The sequence below is a fragment of the Clinocottus analis genome, unplaced genomic scaffold, assembly GCF_023055335.1.
Source record: "Clinocottus analis isolate CAN_PGR_092001 unplaced genomic scaffold, fCliAna1.0.p SCAF_19, whole genome shotgun sequence".
Taxonomy (NCBI): Eukaryota; Metazoa; Chordata; class Actinopteri; order Perciformes; family Cottidae; genus Clinocottus; species Clinocottus analis.
In genome coordinates this window covers 9,186,281-9,206,034 of record NW_027175920.1, presented here as the reverse complement: position 1 = coordinate 9,206,034, position 19,754 = coordinate 9,186,281, and the positions used below count along the sequence as shown (strand labels likewise).

At 39.9% G+C, this 19,754-nt stretch overlaps 1 protein-coding gene across 1 annotated transcript; it reads right to left on the bottom strand.

The window, feature by feature from the left end:
• Positions 1 to 1,149: 1,149 nt before the first annotated feature.
• On the bottom strand, positions 1,150 to 19,340 carry wdr90 (WD repeat domain 90). Its single transcript, XM_068582589.1, has 43 exons — positions 19,040 to 19,340; positions 18,835 to 18,926; positions 18,382 to 18,558; positions 17,791 to 17,929; positions 17,470 to 17,640; positions 16,761 to 16,887; positions 16,310 to 16,377; positions 15,801 to 15,910; positions 15,486 to 15,722; positions 15,266 to 15,328; positions 15,095 to 15,163; positions 14,855 to 14,965; positions 14,442 to 14,587; positions 14,297 to 14,354; positions 13,917 to 14,035; positions 13,328 to 13,489; positions 13,062 to 13,192; positions 12,860 to 12,976; positions 12,336 to 12,571; positions 11,967 to 12,103; positions 11,490 to 11,620; positions 11,161 to 11,291; positions 10,773 to 10,934; positions 10,401 to 10,529; positions 10,116 to 10,249; positions 9,980 to 10,020; positions 9,753 to 9,863; positions 9,009 to 9,173; positions 8,834 to 8,916; positions 8,637 to 8,739; positions 8,295 to 8,416; positions 7,227 to 7,383; positions 6,843 to 7,033; positions 6,507 to 6,675; positions 6,172 to 6,295; positions 5,634 to 5,805; positions 4,423 to 4,545; positions 3,980 to 4,148; positions 3,442 to 3,572; positions 2,420 to 2,563; positions 2,014 to 2,130; positions 1,792 to 1,876; positions 1,150 to 1,664 (listed from the first exon to the last, which is right to left on the bottom strand). The coding sequence occupies exons 1-43, from the start codon at positions 19,050 to 19,052 to the stop codon at positions 1,507 to 1,509; spliced, it is 5,535 nt and encodes a 1,844-aa protein (XP_068438690.1). The 5' UTR covers positions 19,053 to 19,340; the 3' UTR covers positions 1,150 to 1,506.
• Between the last annotated feature and the right edge of the window lie 414 nt (positions 19,341 to 19,754).

Here is a 19,754-nt window from a genome sequence, read left to right as displayed (position 1 = left end):
CAGGCCACACGAGCGTCTCTTGTTTCGTCTCTAAAATGTTTAAAAGAATAACAGTGAAAGTGCAAAAAAAAAAAAAAAAAAGTTTATAGGCGCATAAAGTTTCAGAAGAGATAAAGCTTTACCTCAATAATATAGTAGGCCTATGGCAATTTATATTTAATTAGCATTGCTGAATGAAACAAGATATTCATTGACAGCAAATGTTTCTGTAATTATTGTGCATTTCATGCTAACTTTTAACTTGTACAGGAGTACAGCTCTTTAGTAACTGTTCTTTGTTGCATTCCACCTCAGCCCAAAATTGTGCCCCCTTTACGGCGAAGGCCGTTACTAAAACCACGATAGAACCTGACTTTCTGACTTCTAGGGAATCTAATAAACCTGTATTTCCTTCTTCTCAAGATTATTTAGTAAAATGATACCTTATAACAGCACAATCATGATAATGTAAATGTAATACATGGTTTAATTATCAAAGCGATGATCCACTGCCTGAATCTTAAAAAAAATAGCCCTCTTATAGCATGTGGAAACTATTTTTATAAAGCTTTACAGCCTGTGGAATCTGAATGAAGAATGAATTGTATTACAAAATGTTGATAGCAGTCTGGGGTAATCTGAACACCTGAATATACACCTTTCGTCATAAAACCTCCACTTCTGCTTTAGATTGTTGTGAAATCCATTACACATTAAGATCACTAGGAGTTTTGTGTATATTATACAAAAATTACCCAAGCAAAAACAAAAGGGAGGAAATGGAGCAAGGTATTGGGAGCTCTTAATATTGACTGTATCCGAGTTCTAGTGTTTGTTTCTCAGCTTTGCCTACATTTTAGTATCAAAATGTTCATAATATTAAATAATTGCCCTCTCTTTACTCTGTAATTAGGAAGCCCATCCCTGATTGGGAAGCCTGAATTCAAGCCATTGTGACAGAAATATATATTTTTTCTTCTGGTAACAAAAAGGAAAGTGCGATAAGATTTCTGCAAACTGTTCTCAACACTGTGTCTGTCCTCCATCATTCTGGTGGAAAGACAAGTAACAATACAGTCTCTTCTTTTTTATGCGTGTGCGTTCACAAACCTCTCAGTGTTTGAGTCATCATTGTTAGTCATCTCACATGACAGATTGTTATTGCTCATGCCACTTTTTATTGGAACCCCATCAAATCCCACAGCAGTCTACAAACCATGATTCTGTCTACCACTAAACAAAACGGTGGACGTGACAGCAACTGTGATTAATTGTTCAAACACATTCCAACTGACTAAGAAAATCTAAAATAAATAGTCAAAAATCTGTGACTGGACACACAGCAACAATTCCCTTCAACAAAAAGGTATTCTAAAACTATACACATCTCATAGCTTCTCCGCTGAGTATTACTATTCCTCTAAAATATTGAATGAATAAAAACATTAATATGGAACATTATAATTACATGAAATAAAAAAAGTTTAACCAGGAACCTGTGAAACAAGATAAACAGATGTGAGGCCCTCAGAGGCCCTGCACCTCCCAGAGCAGGATCTCATTAAAAGCTACAGTGAAAAGAAGCGTCCCTGACGGAGAGAAGTGACACGTCTGCACTGAGTCACTGTGCTGCAGGAAGTCCTGGAACTTGCCGCTGGTCGACTTGATCAACTTCAACACTCGCTCTGATAAGATATGAGACAGAGAGTGGGAAGTTATTCACACACATGCTCTAAACTTATACGACTAAAATCTAATTTATTTATTGTAACCATATGGATTTACATCATGAAAAACAAGGCATGAGTTTACCCTTTGATCCCACAGCGATGAGTTGACTCTTACAGGATAGGCTAAAACTTGTGGCCCAGTCTGGCAGGGCAATCTTTTTCATTATCTGTGGTAAAAAAACAAACATATTGTATTAGATTACACGCACATCTGAGCATTTTGCAGCAAGATCTGCTCTGTACAGGTAAAGAAAAAAAATCACAACACCGTGGTAGAGGAGTGAAGCAGGGGGTGCTGCAGTACCTGTTTTTTAGCCAGGCTGTAGAAGGACAGCTCCTTCTCTACTCCATAGCCAGTGTAGACCACCAGGCTGGGGTCCGCAGGGCAGAAGGCAGCCAGACTGGGAGGAGGGTTGTCATCCTAAAGCACAAAAGGTTTATACAAATATTAGATGTTCAAAGGTTTGAGACAGACAAAGCTTTTTTTGGATGCAGTTTTCCTAAACCGGTTGCAAAAATATGCTGAAATATGCAAATAACACTTGCATTTAGAATAAAACAGCATAAAGGGAAGTATATGCCAATATGTCTTTACTTAACAAAAGGGAGATTTAGTATCTGCAAGTCTTAAAAATAGATAAACGGCAGCAATCAACATTTTGATTGACATCTCTAGTCAATATTACTACGACTTAAAAAACAGAAGGTACCCCAAAATAAGCCGGAGCAGGAAATGTCAGCCAGTCAATCAGATCGCATTTGTCCTTCATCCAATCGGCGGCCCATACACTGACGCGTCTGTCAGCACTGGCAGCCAACCACATCTCGTTGCCTTCCAGTCCGAAATCCTTGCACTGAGAATTAGAAGATAAACAGCTTCAGATACTGATGAAAAAATGTCATTAAATGTCAAAGGAACTAAAAAAGGAATTTCAGGGAGCCCTTTTTCCGTGTGTTTAAATGGCATTCCATATGATCCATAACCTTGTATGTTGTAGCTGCAGAGAGCCGGTGAAAGGAAATGTCAGACAACTCATTGTATGAGAAGCCGGCAGAAAGTCTATCTAGATCCGTTTTACTGGAGAAGCTAAGTATATTACACAAGCCGCATACATTATACGATACATGAAGTGCATTTGTAAAGTGAAGCTGAACCAAATATGCGTATACCTATTCAGGAAAGTATTCAAGGGCTATGAAATAGACAATCAGGTTGCTATTGTTTTATTCTTCTGCCTCATAAATGCCAATATTAATCAACATTTGATTTGGCTTTTTGAGATTCGGAGCAGTTTCTAAATGTATTGATGGCATTTACTACAAAAATCCACATTCGTAAGTATGTTAATGACATTTTCATATATATAAATATATATATATATATATTAATGTTGACATTTTCTATTTTCTAAGACTTTAGATTTGCAGTATTGGGTAAATCTTTCCATGTAACAAGCTTTGGTCAGAGGTGATATGGTATGTATTTGCCAGCAGAAACATAAGTTTCAAGGGGATCTAAGAAAGAAATTCAAACTTCATGGAGAACCAATCTCCAAGGGAATATAACTCAGGAGTCAAAGTCTGAAGTGTTTTTGATAAGTGTTCGCTGTTGCAGCCGTGCACTCTTGGGACCATATTTTGTTGTCGATAACTATAATTGTGATTCTATTCTTGTGCTGTCACGTTATGCTCAGTTAAGGCTTCACTCCTTGATCTGATTTAGTGAGCTGACCTTTTGATTCACACACTGGATGGTGGTAATCACAGCTCCTTTGTGGTCCTTGATGACACGTATAGTCGCTCCAGTCACTCGGCTGCTGACAGCTACGAGACCATTCTTCGCCGCTGAAAGGATCACATGACCTGTAGGGGCCAAAAGGCGTTACAGGGTTGAACAGGATGAAAAATAGCTGCTTAAATATAACAGGAAACTTACTTGAAGCACATGAAATTGATCAAGTGTCTTTGAATTTGAAGAAAAGTAACTCTGCTGACTACTCAACCCTGCATTGACCTGTCTTTTGATCATTTATACATTGTTCCATTAGTGTTTGGGCCTCTACAACAGCAAAACTGGATCAATGCTCTTCCCTGGAGGGTGTTAAAAGACATGAAACGATCCTAAAAAGAAGTAGACGGAGACGAGGAAGACTGGGGCGAAGTGAAGTGGCCATATCAATATTTCATCATGAAGTAACTATTTGCAAAGTAAGTTGTACAGTCATTGTACATAAGATGCAGGTTATGACGCTACTGCTATCCTTTCCCACCATTAGCAGAGTACTGCAGGGCAGTGACAGCCACTTGATGGGGATGCAGCTTCATCTCCATCTCCGACGATGAAAGCCGGAAGATCCTCAGGGTCCCATCGCTGTATCCCGCTGCGACACATGGGCTCTCCGGACTGGAACAAGGGCTCCAGCATACACAGCCACAGGCCTGACAAACAGAAAAAACAGAGGGGGCTGTTATCTAAAGGTCATATGCTGTCATGATCAGATCAAGTCATAAACATTCTTGCTTCTGCACAATATTTAAATGTGCATAGTATAATACATGTTTATCAAGTTGTACATTTTTTATATTTGTGTAATTTGATAAATTCTCTGACTTCCCCATTCAACTTACTTCCTCTGATGCTTTATCAAAGTCCTTCAGTTTATACAGGATCTAAGTCGCCTATTACTTTAGAATATTAAGTGGGTTCCCTCACCTGACTGAGCACCTGAAACTGCACCACCAGTTCGTTGCTCGGGACTGACCACACTCTCACACTGCCATCTTCGCTGCAGGTGGCAAAATGTCTCTCGTCAGCACTAAAAACCACATCATTGACCTGGACAGCACAGAGAAGTACACACAGAGAATTAATATCAATACTGGTACAACACGTTAATGTTAGCAGCACGAACTTCACACAGAGCGTCCTCAGAATACACTGAAGGTCATTTTTATCCGTCTTTCTCCTGCTGCATTCAGAATGAGGGTTTATTTTTCTGTAGAGCTTTACCTCTTACCCCAATCAGCAATTATGATACTTAAATCAAACATCAGAAACAGCTATCAGAATTAAAGAAATTGCAACCTTGACCAATTAAAATAATGAAACCTGAAATTAAATAATTAATTTAAAATTCTGTAATTTCAACCCTCTCATTAATCAACACCTCAGTGTTCAAACTTCTATTACTCAATGTCAGTAGCACAAAGATTTTTTTTCCCCTAACAGTCATAATCACTGAGTGTTACCTTTCAAAAGAGACCAAACCATGCATGTACTTTAAATTGTTCAAGAACAGCTTCTTAGGTGAATTCTATAGGAATAGTAACAGGTTAACGAGGATATTTCACAGTGAAATAGATACAAAATACATGCATACAAAGAATAAATTCATGTAAAAACATTGTAAAAAGTGAGTACCCATTTTTTTTTTTATTCCAAAGTGATTGTAAATTGAAAAGTTGATTATTACTGAAGTCTTCATATTGCTTTTTACTTCAATTTGATCATCAATATTTCCTTGTCCAAACATTCTGCATATAATGACCATGAATGTCAATACAAAATGTCACGGCAAACCCTCTTGTTTGTTTAATATTTCAGTCTGGACCAATCAATTCACATAGCTAAACATTGTTCAGCATAAAAAAACAATCTAAGCAGCAACTGCTTCAAAATTAGGAAGAAAATATATGTAGTTCACATTTCAGCCATATATATATATATATATATATATATATATATATTATTTGATAAAGCTTTTGGAAATCATAACTACGAGTAAATGCAGCCAGGCATGCCATCAACTCATTTTGACTATTCAAAACAACACACTTGCCTCCCAGTTATAGGCTGTGTGTTCCAGCTCCTGCTAGAGACACAGGAAGTGCATATGGTTATTTCCCCAAAGCTAACACTGGTACCTTGGTCTTGTGCCCGCTGACCAGCCGGATGCTGCTGTTGTCTGACCAGTTGATGTACCAGAGGGTTCCCGCTGTGGTGCCAACGATGCCCATGTCCATAGTGTTGTCAAATGCTGCACTGATCGTCGTCCCATCCAGCATTATCTCCTGCCTCAACACCACTGTGGTCCCACTGACAAACAGACCAAAAACAATGAACCCCTTACTGAATATGACATGACCACTTGAGTTAAATTCTTATCCATTTCACAAAATGCACATTAAAAAACTATTCCACTAATTGGTTGCAGACCATTTATGTGCTCTTTTTATACAGAACAGCTCATCATTCTATGAGTCAGGCCTGGCAGAAAAAAAAAGTTACCATAAAAAACTACATTAAACCATAATTTGTATAATCATGCCAGGCAGTAGCAATATCCACATCAAGTACGCTGTCATTCAAATTAACAGCGATATAGCCTGCTCTCAAAATATTCTGGTTCGTCTGCAGTGTTTAACTACAAAGGCAGGTAAGAATAATAAACTACATACAGACCTGTCTTCCACATTACAGTTCTTTCCCTGAGGCTTCACACCCTCTAAAGCAGCTACCTCCCACAGTCGCAACCAGCGGGTGTTGCTGCCTGTCAAAAGACGATTCCCTCGACACAGCAGCATTCCTAAACAAAGAAACCAAATCAATCCTATAACTATTTTTAGAAACCCAGGACCAGAAGACATGTAAGCAACAAGACTCAAAAGAAAAGCAATGTTTTTTGGCAATGGCAATTTTAACAAGTGTAATACAAGGCATCTCCTTAATACAAGCAACAAGAAGTGAATAATGCTGAATAATGCTGTAGATAGAATATACAGAGGATCCATTTGTACCGATCTCCCCCTCATCAGCTTCCCAGGTCATGAGGCAGCGCTGCGTGTTTACATCCCAGACGCAAACGTGTCCTCGATTGGTGGCGGTGAACAGAAAGGAGTCCATGTGGTAGCACAGAGCTGTCAGCTCCACGTCACCCACTTCCACTGGCGCTTTCACCTTCTGGACCTACAAGAGTGAAGGAGTGGTTAATCCCCATGTACCAAAGCAAAGACAACTAGACTCTTTACCCAATCAAAATGTAGTTCTGACATACTAAGTACTTGAGGAGAGAGTTTAGTCAACCACAGTAACATTCTCTCTAAAATTATCAAGGTTTTTCTATGTTCATATACCGTGAGCTCTACATCAAAGCCATGTGTGTGGATGAGGCAGAAGTAAGCCCCTTGGCTGCCCACATAGGCCAGCTGGCTGGCTGATGAGGGGCTGAAGGCTGCGTCATGAATTGGTCCCGCCACCTTCACACTGGACAGCAGCTTGAAGGTCTTACTGCTCCACAGAGCCACCTCTGGGTTGGAAAAGTCTCCTACGGGCGTTGGAAAGAATCAGTGGTCAGTAGTAGCAGAGCACTTTGATTTGCCTTTTTCTTTATTTTAATCAACTATTGTCAACGGAAACTAAACATGAATTTGAAATGCCACTGAGTGACTGACTCTGAATGCTACTGACTCTATCAATCAAATGAGTGATTGATAGAGTCCAATTTATATTTTACTGACCGGCAGAGAGAAAGAAGCGATCATCCCTAGAGAAAGCGAGACTCTGCACCGCTCCCACGTGGTAGGAGATTGTATTGCGACAAGTTCCACTCTGAACGTCCCAAATGCAGATGAGGCTCCTGCTACCATTACTGCCACCAGCTGCTGATGCTACCATCTACACAGGAAGTAAACACATGTTTCCATACGACACAGGATTTACATGCAGCATACACTCGCAATCAAGCAGGTGAACGTTTCGAGAACAGAAGAAGAGCAGTGCCAGAAGTTGTTCACCAGGGCACATTCCTCGCGCTACAAACACGGTTTTCTCCTCAATTACCAGTTCCTCAAGAACCAAATTATATTTTGCTTGCACAAGCGGAGATGTTCGGCAGTTTTCCCTTCGTCTTGTCTCCTGGTGAGAATGGACTCAAGTATGTTAGTTACAGCTCCTCTTGGCTAGCTAAACATCTGAGGAAAATGTCTCAATCTCCTGCAGTGACTAACAGTGCTGACTTGCTGAGGTCTATTCACTCTGACATTAGAGACCACAATGCAACACACCCTTATGTATTCATTCAGTTTAAGTTGGTACTTTGTCATTATTGTCCACATCAAAGCCCTGCATACCGTTTTTTGAATCACTGTCATAACTGTGAAGATTACATTTAGCTGACTCTTTTATTCAAAGCGGTTTACAATAAGTGCATTCAACGGGGAGTAGAAACTTAGAACAACAAGAATCAGGAAAGTACAATTTGTTCAATGAAGTCAAACTACAAAGTGCTATCAGTAAGTGTCATTCAAGTGCTAGTAAAGTGCTACTCCTGTGCTACCTTCCTCATTCAAGGTGTAGTCGAAAAAGATGTATTTTCAGTTTGCGATAGAAGTTGTAGACACTTTCTGCTGTCCTGATGTCAATGGAGAGCTCATTCCACCATTGAGGAGCCAGGACAGCAAGCCGTTGTGACTTTGTTGAGTGTTTAGCTCGCAGTGACGAAGCTACAAGCCGATTGGCAAAAGCTTAACAGAGTGAACGAGCTGGGGTGTACGGTTTGGAAGTAAGTTTAGAACCATGAACAATACCTTTGCATCATTTGTGACGGCAAGACAAGAGATCTCCTCGCTGTGGCCTTGCAAGTGTCTCTGACTTCCTGTATGAAGGTACTCCAACACCACTACACAACCGCACGAGTACGCGAACAAACCTGCAACAGAAATCGATTGGTGGGCTGGCAAAACAATAACCAGTCCCTTTTGTCTTTAAAGCAAACATGAGACACAAATCAATTTGTGTATTTCTCTAGCGTATTAGTATAAATGAAGATTATTTATGAAACGGTGATAGAACGCTTGTGTGCACAAAGATTGTTTTTCTTTATTAGTGTGGACAGAGCCTAATTCTTCTGCAATAATTGTTATAATAACCTTGGTCAGGGCTCCACACCATGTTGCCTCGGCCATTGCCATTGTAGCCAATCATTGCTTTCAGCTTTATGCCCTCTTCTCCTGGTTGGGGAGCTGAAGCAGCCTGAATCAGAGACAACATTAAGACATGACAGAAAATACACTAATACAAGCAGTGACCAGAGTCTATCATTACATAACATCGTCATAGTCTTTACCTGACCAAGAGTGGAGGTCTTGAAACGTGGGATGAAGTGCCTGTAACAATTAGGACGTACTGGCTTCTTCTCGGTCAACTCAACTAAATGACAAAATAGAAGAACAAAAAACAAGAAGAAAAAAAGACAAGAGAAAGTCACTGTTAATGCAGGATAATGCAGTAGGGGCACTTACCAGCGTTCATATCACTTGTGTTCATGGAAGATGTGTTGACCAGCTCTGTGACTTGGAGGAAGGAGACGGCAGGTCTGGGGTCAGAGGAAGGATCTGAACCAGTGACTGGGACTGTAGAGACTGGGATGGATGGTGTGTCATCACAAATCGACAAGGAGCCCAAAGCTGCAGGATGGTAACAGGAGAGAAAATATCACAATAAACCAAGTCTCTGCATTCATCAAACACCTTTGGTATGGCTAGCCGCAACAAAGACATTTCTTCATAAACCAGTGTTTCCAAACAGTGTGGAACCGACCTCACAATAGGTCGGTAAGCACATAGCTTCTTATATGTGTACATACTATGAACAAGGCCAAGGAAACAACTCAGGTAGATATAAACGCCTGAACAGTCTAGAAAAATCAATACAAATCCAGTGGAAAAAGCCTCCTTCAGTTAATTAGAAATTAAATTTATAAATCAAATGATAAGCCAGAGTGCAATAATAATAATAATTATTTATATATATATATATATATATATATATATATATATATATATATATATATATATATATATATATATATATATATATATATATATATATATATATGTATATATATATTACATGGTGAGGGAGCATAGATGAGAGTTAGAAATTAATCTCTCTTAATTGCACTGCTCAAAACTCCACTTCTGTCAATATGTTTCTATTTTCTAAATCTATAAACTATTAAAGTAAAAGTGAAAAAGAGAACTTACCGTCCTGTTCAACTTGGTCTGGGGTTCTGATGTCCAGTCGTGATGGCGGTGAGCAGGGGAGGGGTGCCGTCTGTCGAGGCATCCCATTGGACAACTGAACTCCACTAACGTCTGGTTGAAATGTGACATGAAAACACAAGTCCAATAATCACTTATATTAATTAGTAAGAACATTTTAATCACGTTTATCTTATAATATAAAAGCATGAACACAAATGCTAAGTTACCTAATTTAGGAGCTGAAATGTAGCCTAATCTTCGAGGGGAACTGTAATTGAGGACAGAAAAATAAAACAAAAATTTTTAAAAAAGTGTAACACGCAGATTATTAAAAAGATTCAAACATGCAACAGCGATTATTACCAACTATCTGTCAAGGAGTCAACAGGATATGCCAAGAAGTCCCAAAGGAATATGGCGTCTCCCACAGAGACCACGCCCAATTGGTCGGGGGTGAAGCTCACCTGGCGGATGGGCTGACTGTGGCCAATGAACATCTGGTACAGAGAACGATGTTTTGGTTACTACTGACACCACATAACCTACTAAAATTGCTATTTTAAATGGAGACAACATACTTTCTATGATAGCAATGGTTGCAATGTTTAACTCATTCTAAAATATACAAAATCCTTAATTGTTGACTACCTGTGAACTAATATCGAGCTCCATGCTATAATCCCACACTTTCACTGCATTGTGTCCTGCAGTCAGCAGGAATCGACTGTCTTCACTCACAGCCAGGGACGAGCACTGGTGTTTGTGCACCTTAGACACCTGACATGAAGACAGAAATCCACCATATGATTGATGAAAATAATAAAAAGATTGTGTAGAGGCAAACTGTGAATTGAAACAAGAGGAAAAACAGTAGTGAGAGCTTGAAATGTAAAGACATATTTTCCCGTTTTCTTTTCCCGTTTCAAGTGTCTCAAGTAAATGCTCATTCTTGGACCCTCTTAACAAGTTTTTTAGTACTGCACGTGGTCACCTAATGTGTTTAAAGTTCAGCAGCTTTACCCCTCTGAGCAGACGGCCTGTCTTCGTGCTGACCCAGAGGATCTTGTTGGCTGATGTGGCGACCAACAAGTGTTCAGTGGAGGCCGGAGAGAAGCAGACCCTCAGTGCAGAATCAAGACGGGGGCTTTGTACATCCAAAATACTCACATCCACATGGAGCAACTAGATGGAACAAGTCAATGTGCACACACAAGAACGTCATATTAATAACAACTTTTTAATAGGAACTATTGGTTATTCTACAGTACATCGTCTGCATGGTGTTATATTTGTAATATTTTAGAATGGGCGATGCTGCCTCACCCCTCATTCATTACTGTGACATGAAATCTGATCTAATTCTAATTTACTTAGACAAATAGCATTATAATAACAGTGTGTAATATACCTCATCCAGAGACCGCGAGTCTGCGATGGTGACAATGTACTCCGAGGGGCCGATAAAGGCCAGGCAGCGGCTGTCACTGCTCACTGTGAGAGCATCTGGAGCTCGCTCGGTGCCTCGGGCCAACAAATTGCCTAGCCAATCGGGTACAGAGTGAATTAAACAACACTGGTGTTAAACTTGGCTGCCTTATTACCCACAACCCATAAGAAAGCGTACATGTTGTCCTATAGTGTTGATAGTTTCACAGTTCACCTTTCTGATAAGTGAAACATACAAGGTATTGAAGTTTAGGTGTGTTTGAGCAATAGTTTGTGGGTTTGTATACATACACACAACTCGGATCACATTGTGGTCTTCCTCAGAAGCGTTGTAAAGTGCCAAAAAGCCCTGAGAGTCAGCACTGTACATGAACTCCCCATCTGGAGAGAAGGCAAGGCCCACCACTTCACCTCTGTGCTGCCTATAATATATAAATATATGTTGAGGCAAATACAAACAAACATAGAAAAACAAGCGCACAAATGCGGTCGTTATCATCTGGGCTAAGTAGGTTTACTATTCCAGTCACGTTATTGTGTATTTTGGACCTTGTAAATGTGTAGCAACACGTCACTTCATTATAATTACCATATCGTGCTTCTAGCAGTTGGCCAGCAGCTAAGAACTGTATCTGGCTCTATGTTCAAGTAATGTCGTACACCTTGACATATCATACAATAATATAAAAGAATTGTCCCGCTTTTGGTATCCACAATCAAGAACTGTAGTCACTGGTGGAGCAAGAGTTTCCACTATAGTAGACGTACCTGTGTTCGGCCAGCATCTTGGCACTGGAGATGTCAAAGACTCTGACGATGCCGGACCTGAAGCCACAAGAGAAGACCTGCTCGCTGGGATGGAAGGCCACGGAACAGGGGCTGTCCTCTGACACGAAATCATACAACTAAGGAGACAACAGACAGTCAGTTAAACAGTGAATAAGCCAACGGTAAACCATCAGGAAACAGAGGCAGTGTCAGTTACTATAGTGTAAATATATACTTATTAGTGGTACATCTTCTTTGCCAACAAAAACACAGACGAACTTAACACCTATCTTCTTTTCTAAAACATAAAACAGTCTGACGGATCTTTGATCTCACACATCAAGGACATATAATTAGGTATTGATTGACCTGATGCAAGGAATCCATATTCCAAATGCGCACAGTGCCATCAGATGAGGCTGTTGTGAGGTGTCGATGGATGCCATCCACACTGAAGCCGAGCACAGTGTCTGTATGTGACCTCATCAGTGTGTTGTAACCACGACTGCTCACATCAAGGAAGCCCAGGTTACCAGTGCAGGTGGCTGCCAGGACCTGAAGGCCGTCTGAGGAGACGGACACAAGGCTCACAGGTCCCTCGTGCTCTTGAAAACAATGACAATGTGTCTGAGTTATTGTTTGGTCTGTGTGAGGATGGTGCACATACACATCTCATATTCATGATTTAAATGTAGGTAAGCAATGTATACATGTCAGGTCTGTTTAATAATTCTTTTTTCTATAATTTCAAACAATGACCCGGATTGTACAGCAAACAAATTGTAAAACTCAACTCAACATACACAAACAAAAGATTATATCACAGCCTGCGTATTGGGACCGAACAGGCTACTGCTACAGGTAAATATTATGCCATGCCTTGGTGTGCCTACCAGCCTCCAGGAAGATGGTAGAAAAATCCAGGGGCCACAGACGCAGGAAGCCATCTTCAGAGCCCGTGGAACAAAATGATGAGTTCACACTGATGCTATTAATGGCAATGCCAGGACCTGGGACACACAGAGACACACACACAGTCTGAAAAGGTTTTACCCTCTCTACCCAACTCCGGCTTTAAACTACAAAATAACATACCTGTGTTAAAAGTCAATTTCTCCCTGCGGTTTGCATGGTGCTGCTGTGCAGGCAACAGCCTCCTGACATTTCTAATAGCAACTCTGCTGTAGTCAATTTCAAAGATATAGCCACTCCGACTGCTGGCAAATCTATGGAAAGACGATCACAAAAGGAAAATAGTAATCATTTAATCATAATGTTTCCAGTGGATTTGGATTAGGCTCATACTTCTGCCAATCCAACGTAAACTTGAATAGTTTCAGTGTCTGTTTTAGCTAACTCACAGTGTTCGTTCATTAAGATGCTGATTGGAAGTATTTCCCTCCTCAAAGGCCACATCTGTGAAGTCCAGTGAGTGGTATTCACCCAGGTTGACTGGACAGGAGCGCAGCGTCCCATTCCTCACTCGCCACAGACGGATATTGTCACGACCACATGACACCATCCTGAAACCAGCACACTTAAAGATTAGGAGATCAAGAGCTGTAATTTGCTTAGCATAAGGCCGTATCATTCCTGCTTCTGAAGCTAGAACCTTTTTACCCCTTCCACTTGCTCACAAAAAGCATAGGAACCCGAAGTAGGAGGTCAAGGGGCAATAAGCAAATAACTGCAACCTGAACTGAGGTTTTCATTTAAGCTTCAAGTCAATTTTTCCAACAATGTGCACATAATTAAAATTAGGATTAACAGAACCTACTTTGCAGAACTCCGAATGCCATAAGGATTATGTGTAAAATGAATGCCAAGCCAATATTTGCAGCAGATGTATGAATATATGCACACACAACAAATCTCCCAAATGTGCACTCTTGTCTAAATAAACAAAATAAAATACACAACCATAATAAAAACACAGAGAAGTGAGTGTACCTTGTATCATCAAAGAAGGCAACCTTCATGGTGAGGATGTCCACATCTGTGTGTGCTTTGGCTAAGACAGTCACTTCTCCACCTTTACTAACGTTAAAAGTGTTCCACACGACCACCATCTATGAAAGATGGAATTAGTACGAAACAGACAGCTTGCAGCTTTGCTGAGTCCTAGATTCTAATAAGGGGAGCTAATTTACATCATCTCACCTAGAATTAAAGTCCAAGTAACGCGACAATGGGTTTCTTAGCACCTTTTCATCTGGGTCTAATAATACTCCCGCTACAGAGCAGCTTGTGCTGATTATCTTAATTTAAAAAAATTGTAAAATATGCCTTTGAGTTTTCATGTGAGGAAAATGTGCATTTGCGTCACTCACTGTTTTGCTGTGGCTGTCTTTACCCACTCCACAGAGAATACCACCGCCATATGAGAAGCTTCGGAAAGGAATGAGAACAAATAAAACAACATTAGTGCGAGTGAGCAGTGATCAACAGTGTGCATGCGTATATATAGTTGGTTACCTAAGAGATGATAATGAATGAGCATGAATCCTAAACATAGCCAGACAGTTTCCTTTGTGGTAGTTCCACACTCGAACTACACTGTGGTTGCCAGTTTGCGCAGAGGCCAGCAGTGTTGTGTTGCCATTAAAAGCCAGTGCAGAAACCTACAGAGAGCACACACACAGACAGAAGTTGCACCATTTTTTGTAATGCACATTGAAGAAAATACATACGGCGCTGGGATCATCGGACTAACAACTTTGCTCCTTTGTTGACTCACTAAACATACTACAGCCACTGCCGTATGGTTTTGCGCCCAAGTCACAGCGCAACGACAGCCCGACTTTTCAGCATGTATCTTTTACACGCAGCGCCAGCCAACACATTTGAAGACATTCTACTATGAAGGTGGCACATCACAGCTCACTTGCCTTATCAGTGTGGCCGATGAAGAACCTCTGCTGCTTAGACGATATTTTCATAGAGACGATAATTGCGTGACACGGATACACCACCGCGTCGCCGGATTTGCTCCACAAGGCCTACATTGTAATAAAGTACAGGTGTTAGACCCCGATTAGTCTTTGATTAAATGCAGTTTATTTTTTACCCTCAAAATCACAAAGTATGTGAAGCCAGCCTGTTAAGGATGTAACTCTGCAGGAACATACACATTTGGTCGTGGCTCCTCCGAAGCCGATGATTCGATTGAGCCTAAGAATCGGGTCTGGAAGCAGCTTCTAACAAGAAAAGTAGAAAAAGTAAATGACAAATAATTGTAATTAGTTCTCAAACAGCATGTATAGCAATTCATTACACTCTCTACTGTCTTCACTTCTCACCTCCCGTCTGGGTTCTTTGAATGATGATAGATGGACAGGATGTGGAACTGGAGTGCAAACAAACTGAGAATATAACAACATCAATATGGTTTCCAATACTGTCACAAAATTGTCCAAAAATCATACTACAGTCAAGGAAATGCGCTGTATTGCATATGATGTACAAAAAGAGAGCAGTGGGGTATTTAATTAGAATCATTAAGTCAATAAGAAGCTTCACCTCTTCTTCACTTTCATCCTCATGTTTACTGAAGCCGTCTTCAGGATGAACATGCACATGAACTCCCCCGTCATCGGTATCCCAGAGAGGCTTTGATGTGAACTTCTGTGAACTGAAGCATGTTGACTCCTGCTGATCCTGATCATCATTATGGAAAAGCCATGCATCATTATGTTGAGCGGAAACTACACCCAGGTTCGGTATGTCGGTCACCATGGGTGTTTGTTTCATCAGGAGCTGAGGAGACAGAAGGAGAAAACTTTTCACGGACAAATTTCAAGCTGATCAGAATCAATGAGAAAAAAGAAATCTTACTGAATTTGGAGGGGTGATCTGCTGGATGAGTGACACAGGTTTAACAGGTTTGCTGAGGTTTACACTGCTAGACTCCTCTCTAATAGGGTTTCTTTGGTCAAAGGAACATTCTGGGAGACAAAGGAATATGAAGGTTGACATCTACAATATAATATAATATTTCTAATATCAGTAATATTTCTCTTAACAGTTTTTGTCCAAAATACTCTGACCCATTTTATAAGTGGTGCAAAAATTTCCCCTTGCAGCATTAATAAAGTAACTATCTATTTGGGCTTTCACATACAACAAATTTGTCCGGTAATCTTTTTTTTTTTAAGCAACTCTTTTACAAATAAATAATAAAAACAACTTAACAAGTAATAGCAGAACAACAGTAAATATACAATAATTATTTATTTGTGGTGCTCAGCAAAATAAAAAAAGACCCAATGAGTATGTGCGAGGGCAGTGAAAGCTAAAATACTGTATGATGATAATTATTAACAGTGTGTTATTCCATAACTTACTGGCCTCAGATTCGAGATTGCCTTTTTGAATGGAGTCAAACGGTAACTTTGTTCCCTCTGAGGGAAACCTGTTGGGATAAGATATGGGACATGAAAAATATATGGTGACAAAAGCAGGTAACTTTGAAGTTTTATTAAATTCATAACAATATAGACTGAAAATCTTATTTTCTATATAGGTGTTTTGTGAAAAAATAACTCTGCTCGTCAAAAAATAAAATGACAGTGTAACAAAGAAATATCCATTTCTGAATCTCTGTTAAAGGTGAATTGATAAAATTATCAATCTGTGACATACAGTTAATAATGTTTCACTTTTTACCCAAATGGGGATAAAAACAACAAATTACTACCAAACAATATGGCCCCAGAAAAGACAGAAAGTAGTTGTATCACTATTTCAGTGATGTGCATGGTTTATCATGCACATCACTAGGTGAGGTTACCTTACCTGATATAGTCATAGAGATCATGCCAGGAGCCCCCCTTGGGCACAGGATATGACATGTCTCTGGGCATAGGATATGTTCCCTGAGAAGAAGCCAGACCCCTCACTTTGGCTTCACTGAAGGAAATTCCTGTTGAAAGAGACAATTGCACAGGTTGAGGAGCAAAGTTAAGATGTCATACATCTCCACTAAGAAGACATTATGGAGTCCAAATCTGAGGATACCAAATAAAGGGTATGCAAAGAAAATATTTTTTGTCTAAAAATAATTTAATGTGCTCTAAAAATACTCTCCATATTCAATGTATTTTACTAAGAGCCATTTTGGAATTGAGTGGTTTGAATAAGCCATGAGTGCCATATTGTTTACCTAAGCACACTGTTGGCAATATTTCTGTCTGTGACCTTTAAAGAAGATCCCTTGTCATTATTTGTATTATCCACCTGACATCATCTCAAACTCGTAGAAAACCACTGGTGATATTCATAATATTATATTACTGTATATTTATAAAGTGTACATATAAGAAGTAAGTACTATGTACAATAATAAGTCACATTTTGTCCCCTCTACCTTGCAAAGACACCAATAACTGCCATGTATGTAGCTACTATGTGTTTAGGTATGTTTTTTTGAATGTAGATACATCTGATTTAATCATGCTGTGAATTATTTAAAGTTATGCAAAGACTGTGGCACTAAATTTCTCACCTGGATCTAGCAGCAGGTTGCTGGTAAACATGTTTTTCACTGTCATATTAGCACAGAGCTTAATGCTCTTTAGTTGACTGTAGCTGCGGTTGAGGTAGACAGAGAGTGTGTACTGCAGATCCAGCATCAAACACGTCCAACGCACTGAAGTGGGGGCGGGACCAACCAAACCTGGAACACATAAAAATAAATATGTCTCCTGAAGTAAGTGTGGAGTATTTATATTATATACAAACATACAGAAAAGTATCAAACAAATGCATATGAACAATAGCTCATATTCGTACAAGTACAGTTGCATGTATGTGTGCATGTATCTACCATGTTTTGCGAATTTGGCCGTGCTTTCATAGACAGAATCCTTTGCAGCTCCGCACAGGAAAGGAAACTGAAGCCAGGTAGCTGTAGACTTGAACTCTTTGAACATGTTGGAAAAAGAGATACGGACCACCTGGCCCTCCTACACATCACAGCACACAGAGAGAGGGAGAAAGAAAAAGTATTCCTTCTTTTAAGGAATTTCAATCAAAGAGATCTTCACATACATACATACATACTAGTATATACGGATTTAGTTCACAGCTAAGTCAGCTTTTGGGGTTTTTGCTCTGAAGTGCCAACATCTATGGTATAGATCTCCTACACTACAATGTGACATCCTATATATTAAACGTGCTCCCCCTTTACAATTTCAATATGATTGAAATGGCAAGACATTAAAAAAAAGAAAATCACAATTTCAAATGTCAAAGAATAACAATAATAATAACATTAATGGAACAATGTGGATTAGTCTCCTGATGAAATCAAAACAAACCCCAGTCCCATTGAGATAGTGTAGGCATATAAAAACACTTGATTTCATCACACATACACACGCTCAGAACACTTGCTTAAAATCATGTTAGATACCTTCACAGAAACATCCAGGTGGACCACAAAGAAGTTGCCAGAGGCCGGCCTGAAGAGAAGGTAGAAGTAGCGTCCTACCAGCCCCAGAGACTGGTCTCTGTTTTTGGGGAGCAGGATGTAGGTGTTGGCAGATACAGGACCCCTGATCCTGAACACTGAACACTTAAGTCTCTTGTCCTGGGGGATTTCAGCAAAAGTTGACATACATCAAACCCAAGTTGTTGTTAAAAGTGATATAAATCCATCACCTTGTGTTGCAACAGATGCAAGGCTGAGGATTATGTTTCAGGGTTGTGTTGAAATGTTTTGGTGGACGTTTTGCCACCATGGGACAATTTTCCAAACTTTGTACTGCCACCTTTCAAGCATTCACCAGTGTTTGACATTCAAAAGATAGTTTTGGGGTAAAGTATACCTTTAAATATCAAGTATAACAGTGTGTAGCAAGGTTACCGTGTATTTTGACACGTCCCCCTCTTTTGCCGACTTCTTCCAGTCTTCAACTTTGACATGTTTGAATATGTTGACGTAAGGATGCTGCCAACCTACGTCACAACAAGGGACAATAATAGTAGCGTCAAGTTATGACTTAAAGTCTGTATACTTTGATGTATCCATACGTAGCGACTTTAAATAAACACTTTAAAGTCGGGTTTACCTTTAGAGGCCATTGATAACGACTATGTGACGTCCACCTGTTGCTCTCTCAGTCTTGCTTCAACTTATTAAAACTCGAGCGGCTGAGATCTTAGCTCGCGAAAAACAAACAGCTCTCTGACCGGAAAAGCTTCTTCTCCGTTTCCGAAAGACCAAACTAATAACACACGTGGCTTCACATCGTTCATGGCTTTTCCAGTCCTCGTAGGTAACTTCACCGAGGAAAGAGAACAGTTTAGATTTTAAGCGGCGCTTACTGCAGCAATTATATGCTGCTTCCCGCTCCAGCCTCCGCCGTTGCCAACGACACAGGACGACGTGTCACGTGACCTCTTTGCGTTGCGTTCCCTGGGGCTTCTGGGTAACGGAGTTCTCACTCAGAGCAAACCGGAAGGCAAAAGAGAAACTGAGCGATTTGGGGTTTTGGAAGACATGTATCGTTTTTGTGTAGATTATCGTTGCAGTTTTACATTTACAAGCTGTTTTGGTGCTTAAACTTCTGTATTGCTTTTGTTCACTGACTAGCCTACTGTTCATTCCATCCATCAATTAGATGATTCGAGTGATCACCTCACCTCACAATACTTTTTTAGACCATAATTATCCATCCCAAAATAATGTATGCACTGCTTCCATAACACAATGAAGGAGTAAATGTAAACAAATATAATTTTATTCATATAGCCCATTTGATAAAGATTGATAAAGATGTCTCA

Bases quoted from the DNA above. Each gene is read 5' to 3' on its own strand.
- wdr90 (XM_068582589.1), bottom strand. The intron at 15,329-15,485 runs GTGAAGCTTCTT...TTATATTCTCAG, and splicing joins AGGATGAAAGTGAAGAAGAG to TTTGTTTGCACTCCAGTTCC. The intron at 10,021-10,115 runs GTAATAATCGCT...CCTCAATTACAG, and splicing joins GACTCCTTGACAGATAGTTG to TTCCCCTCGAAGATTAGGCT.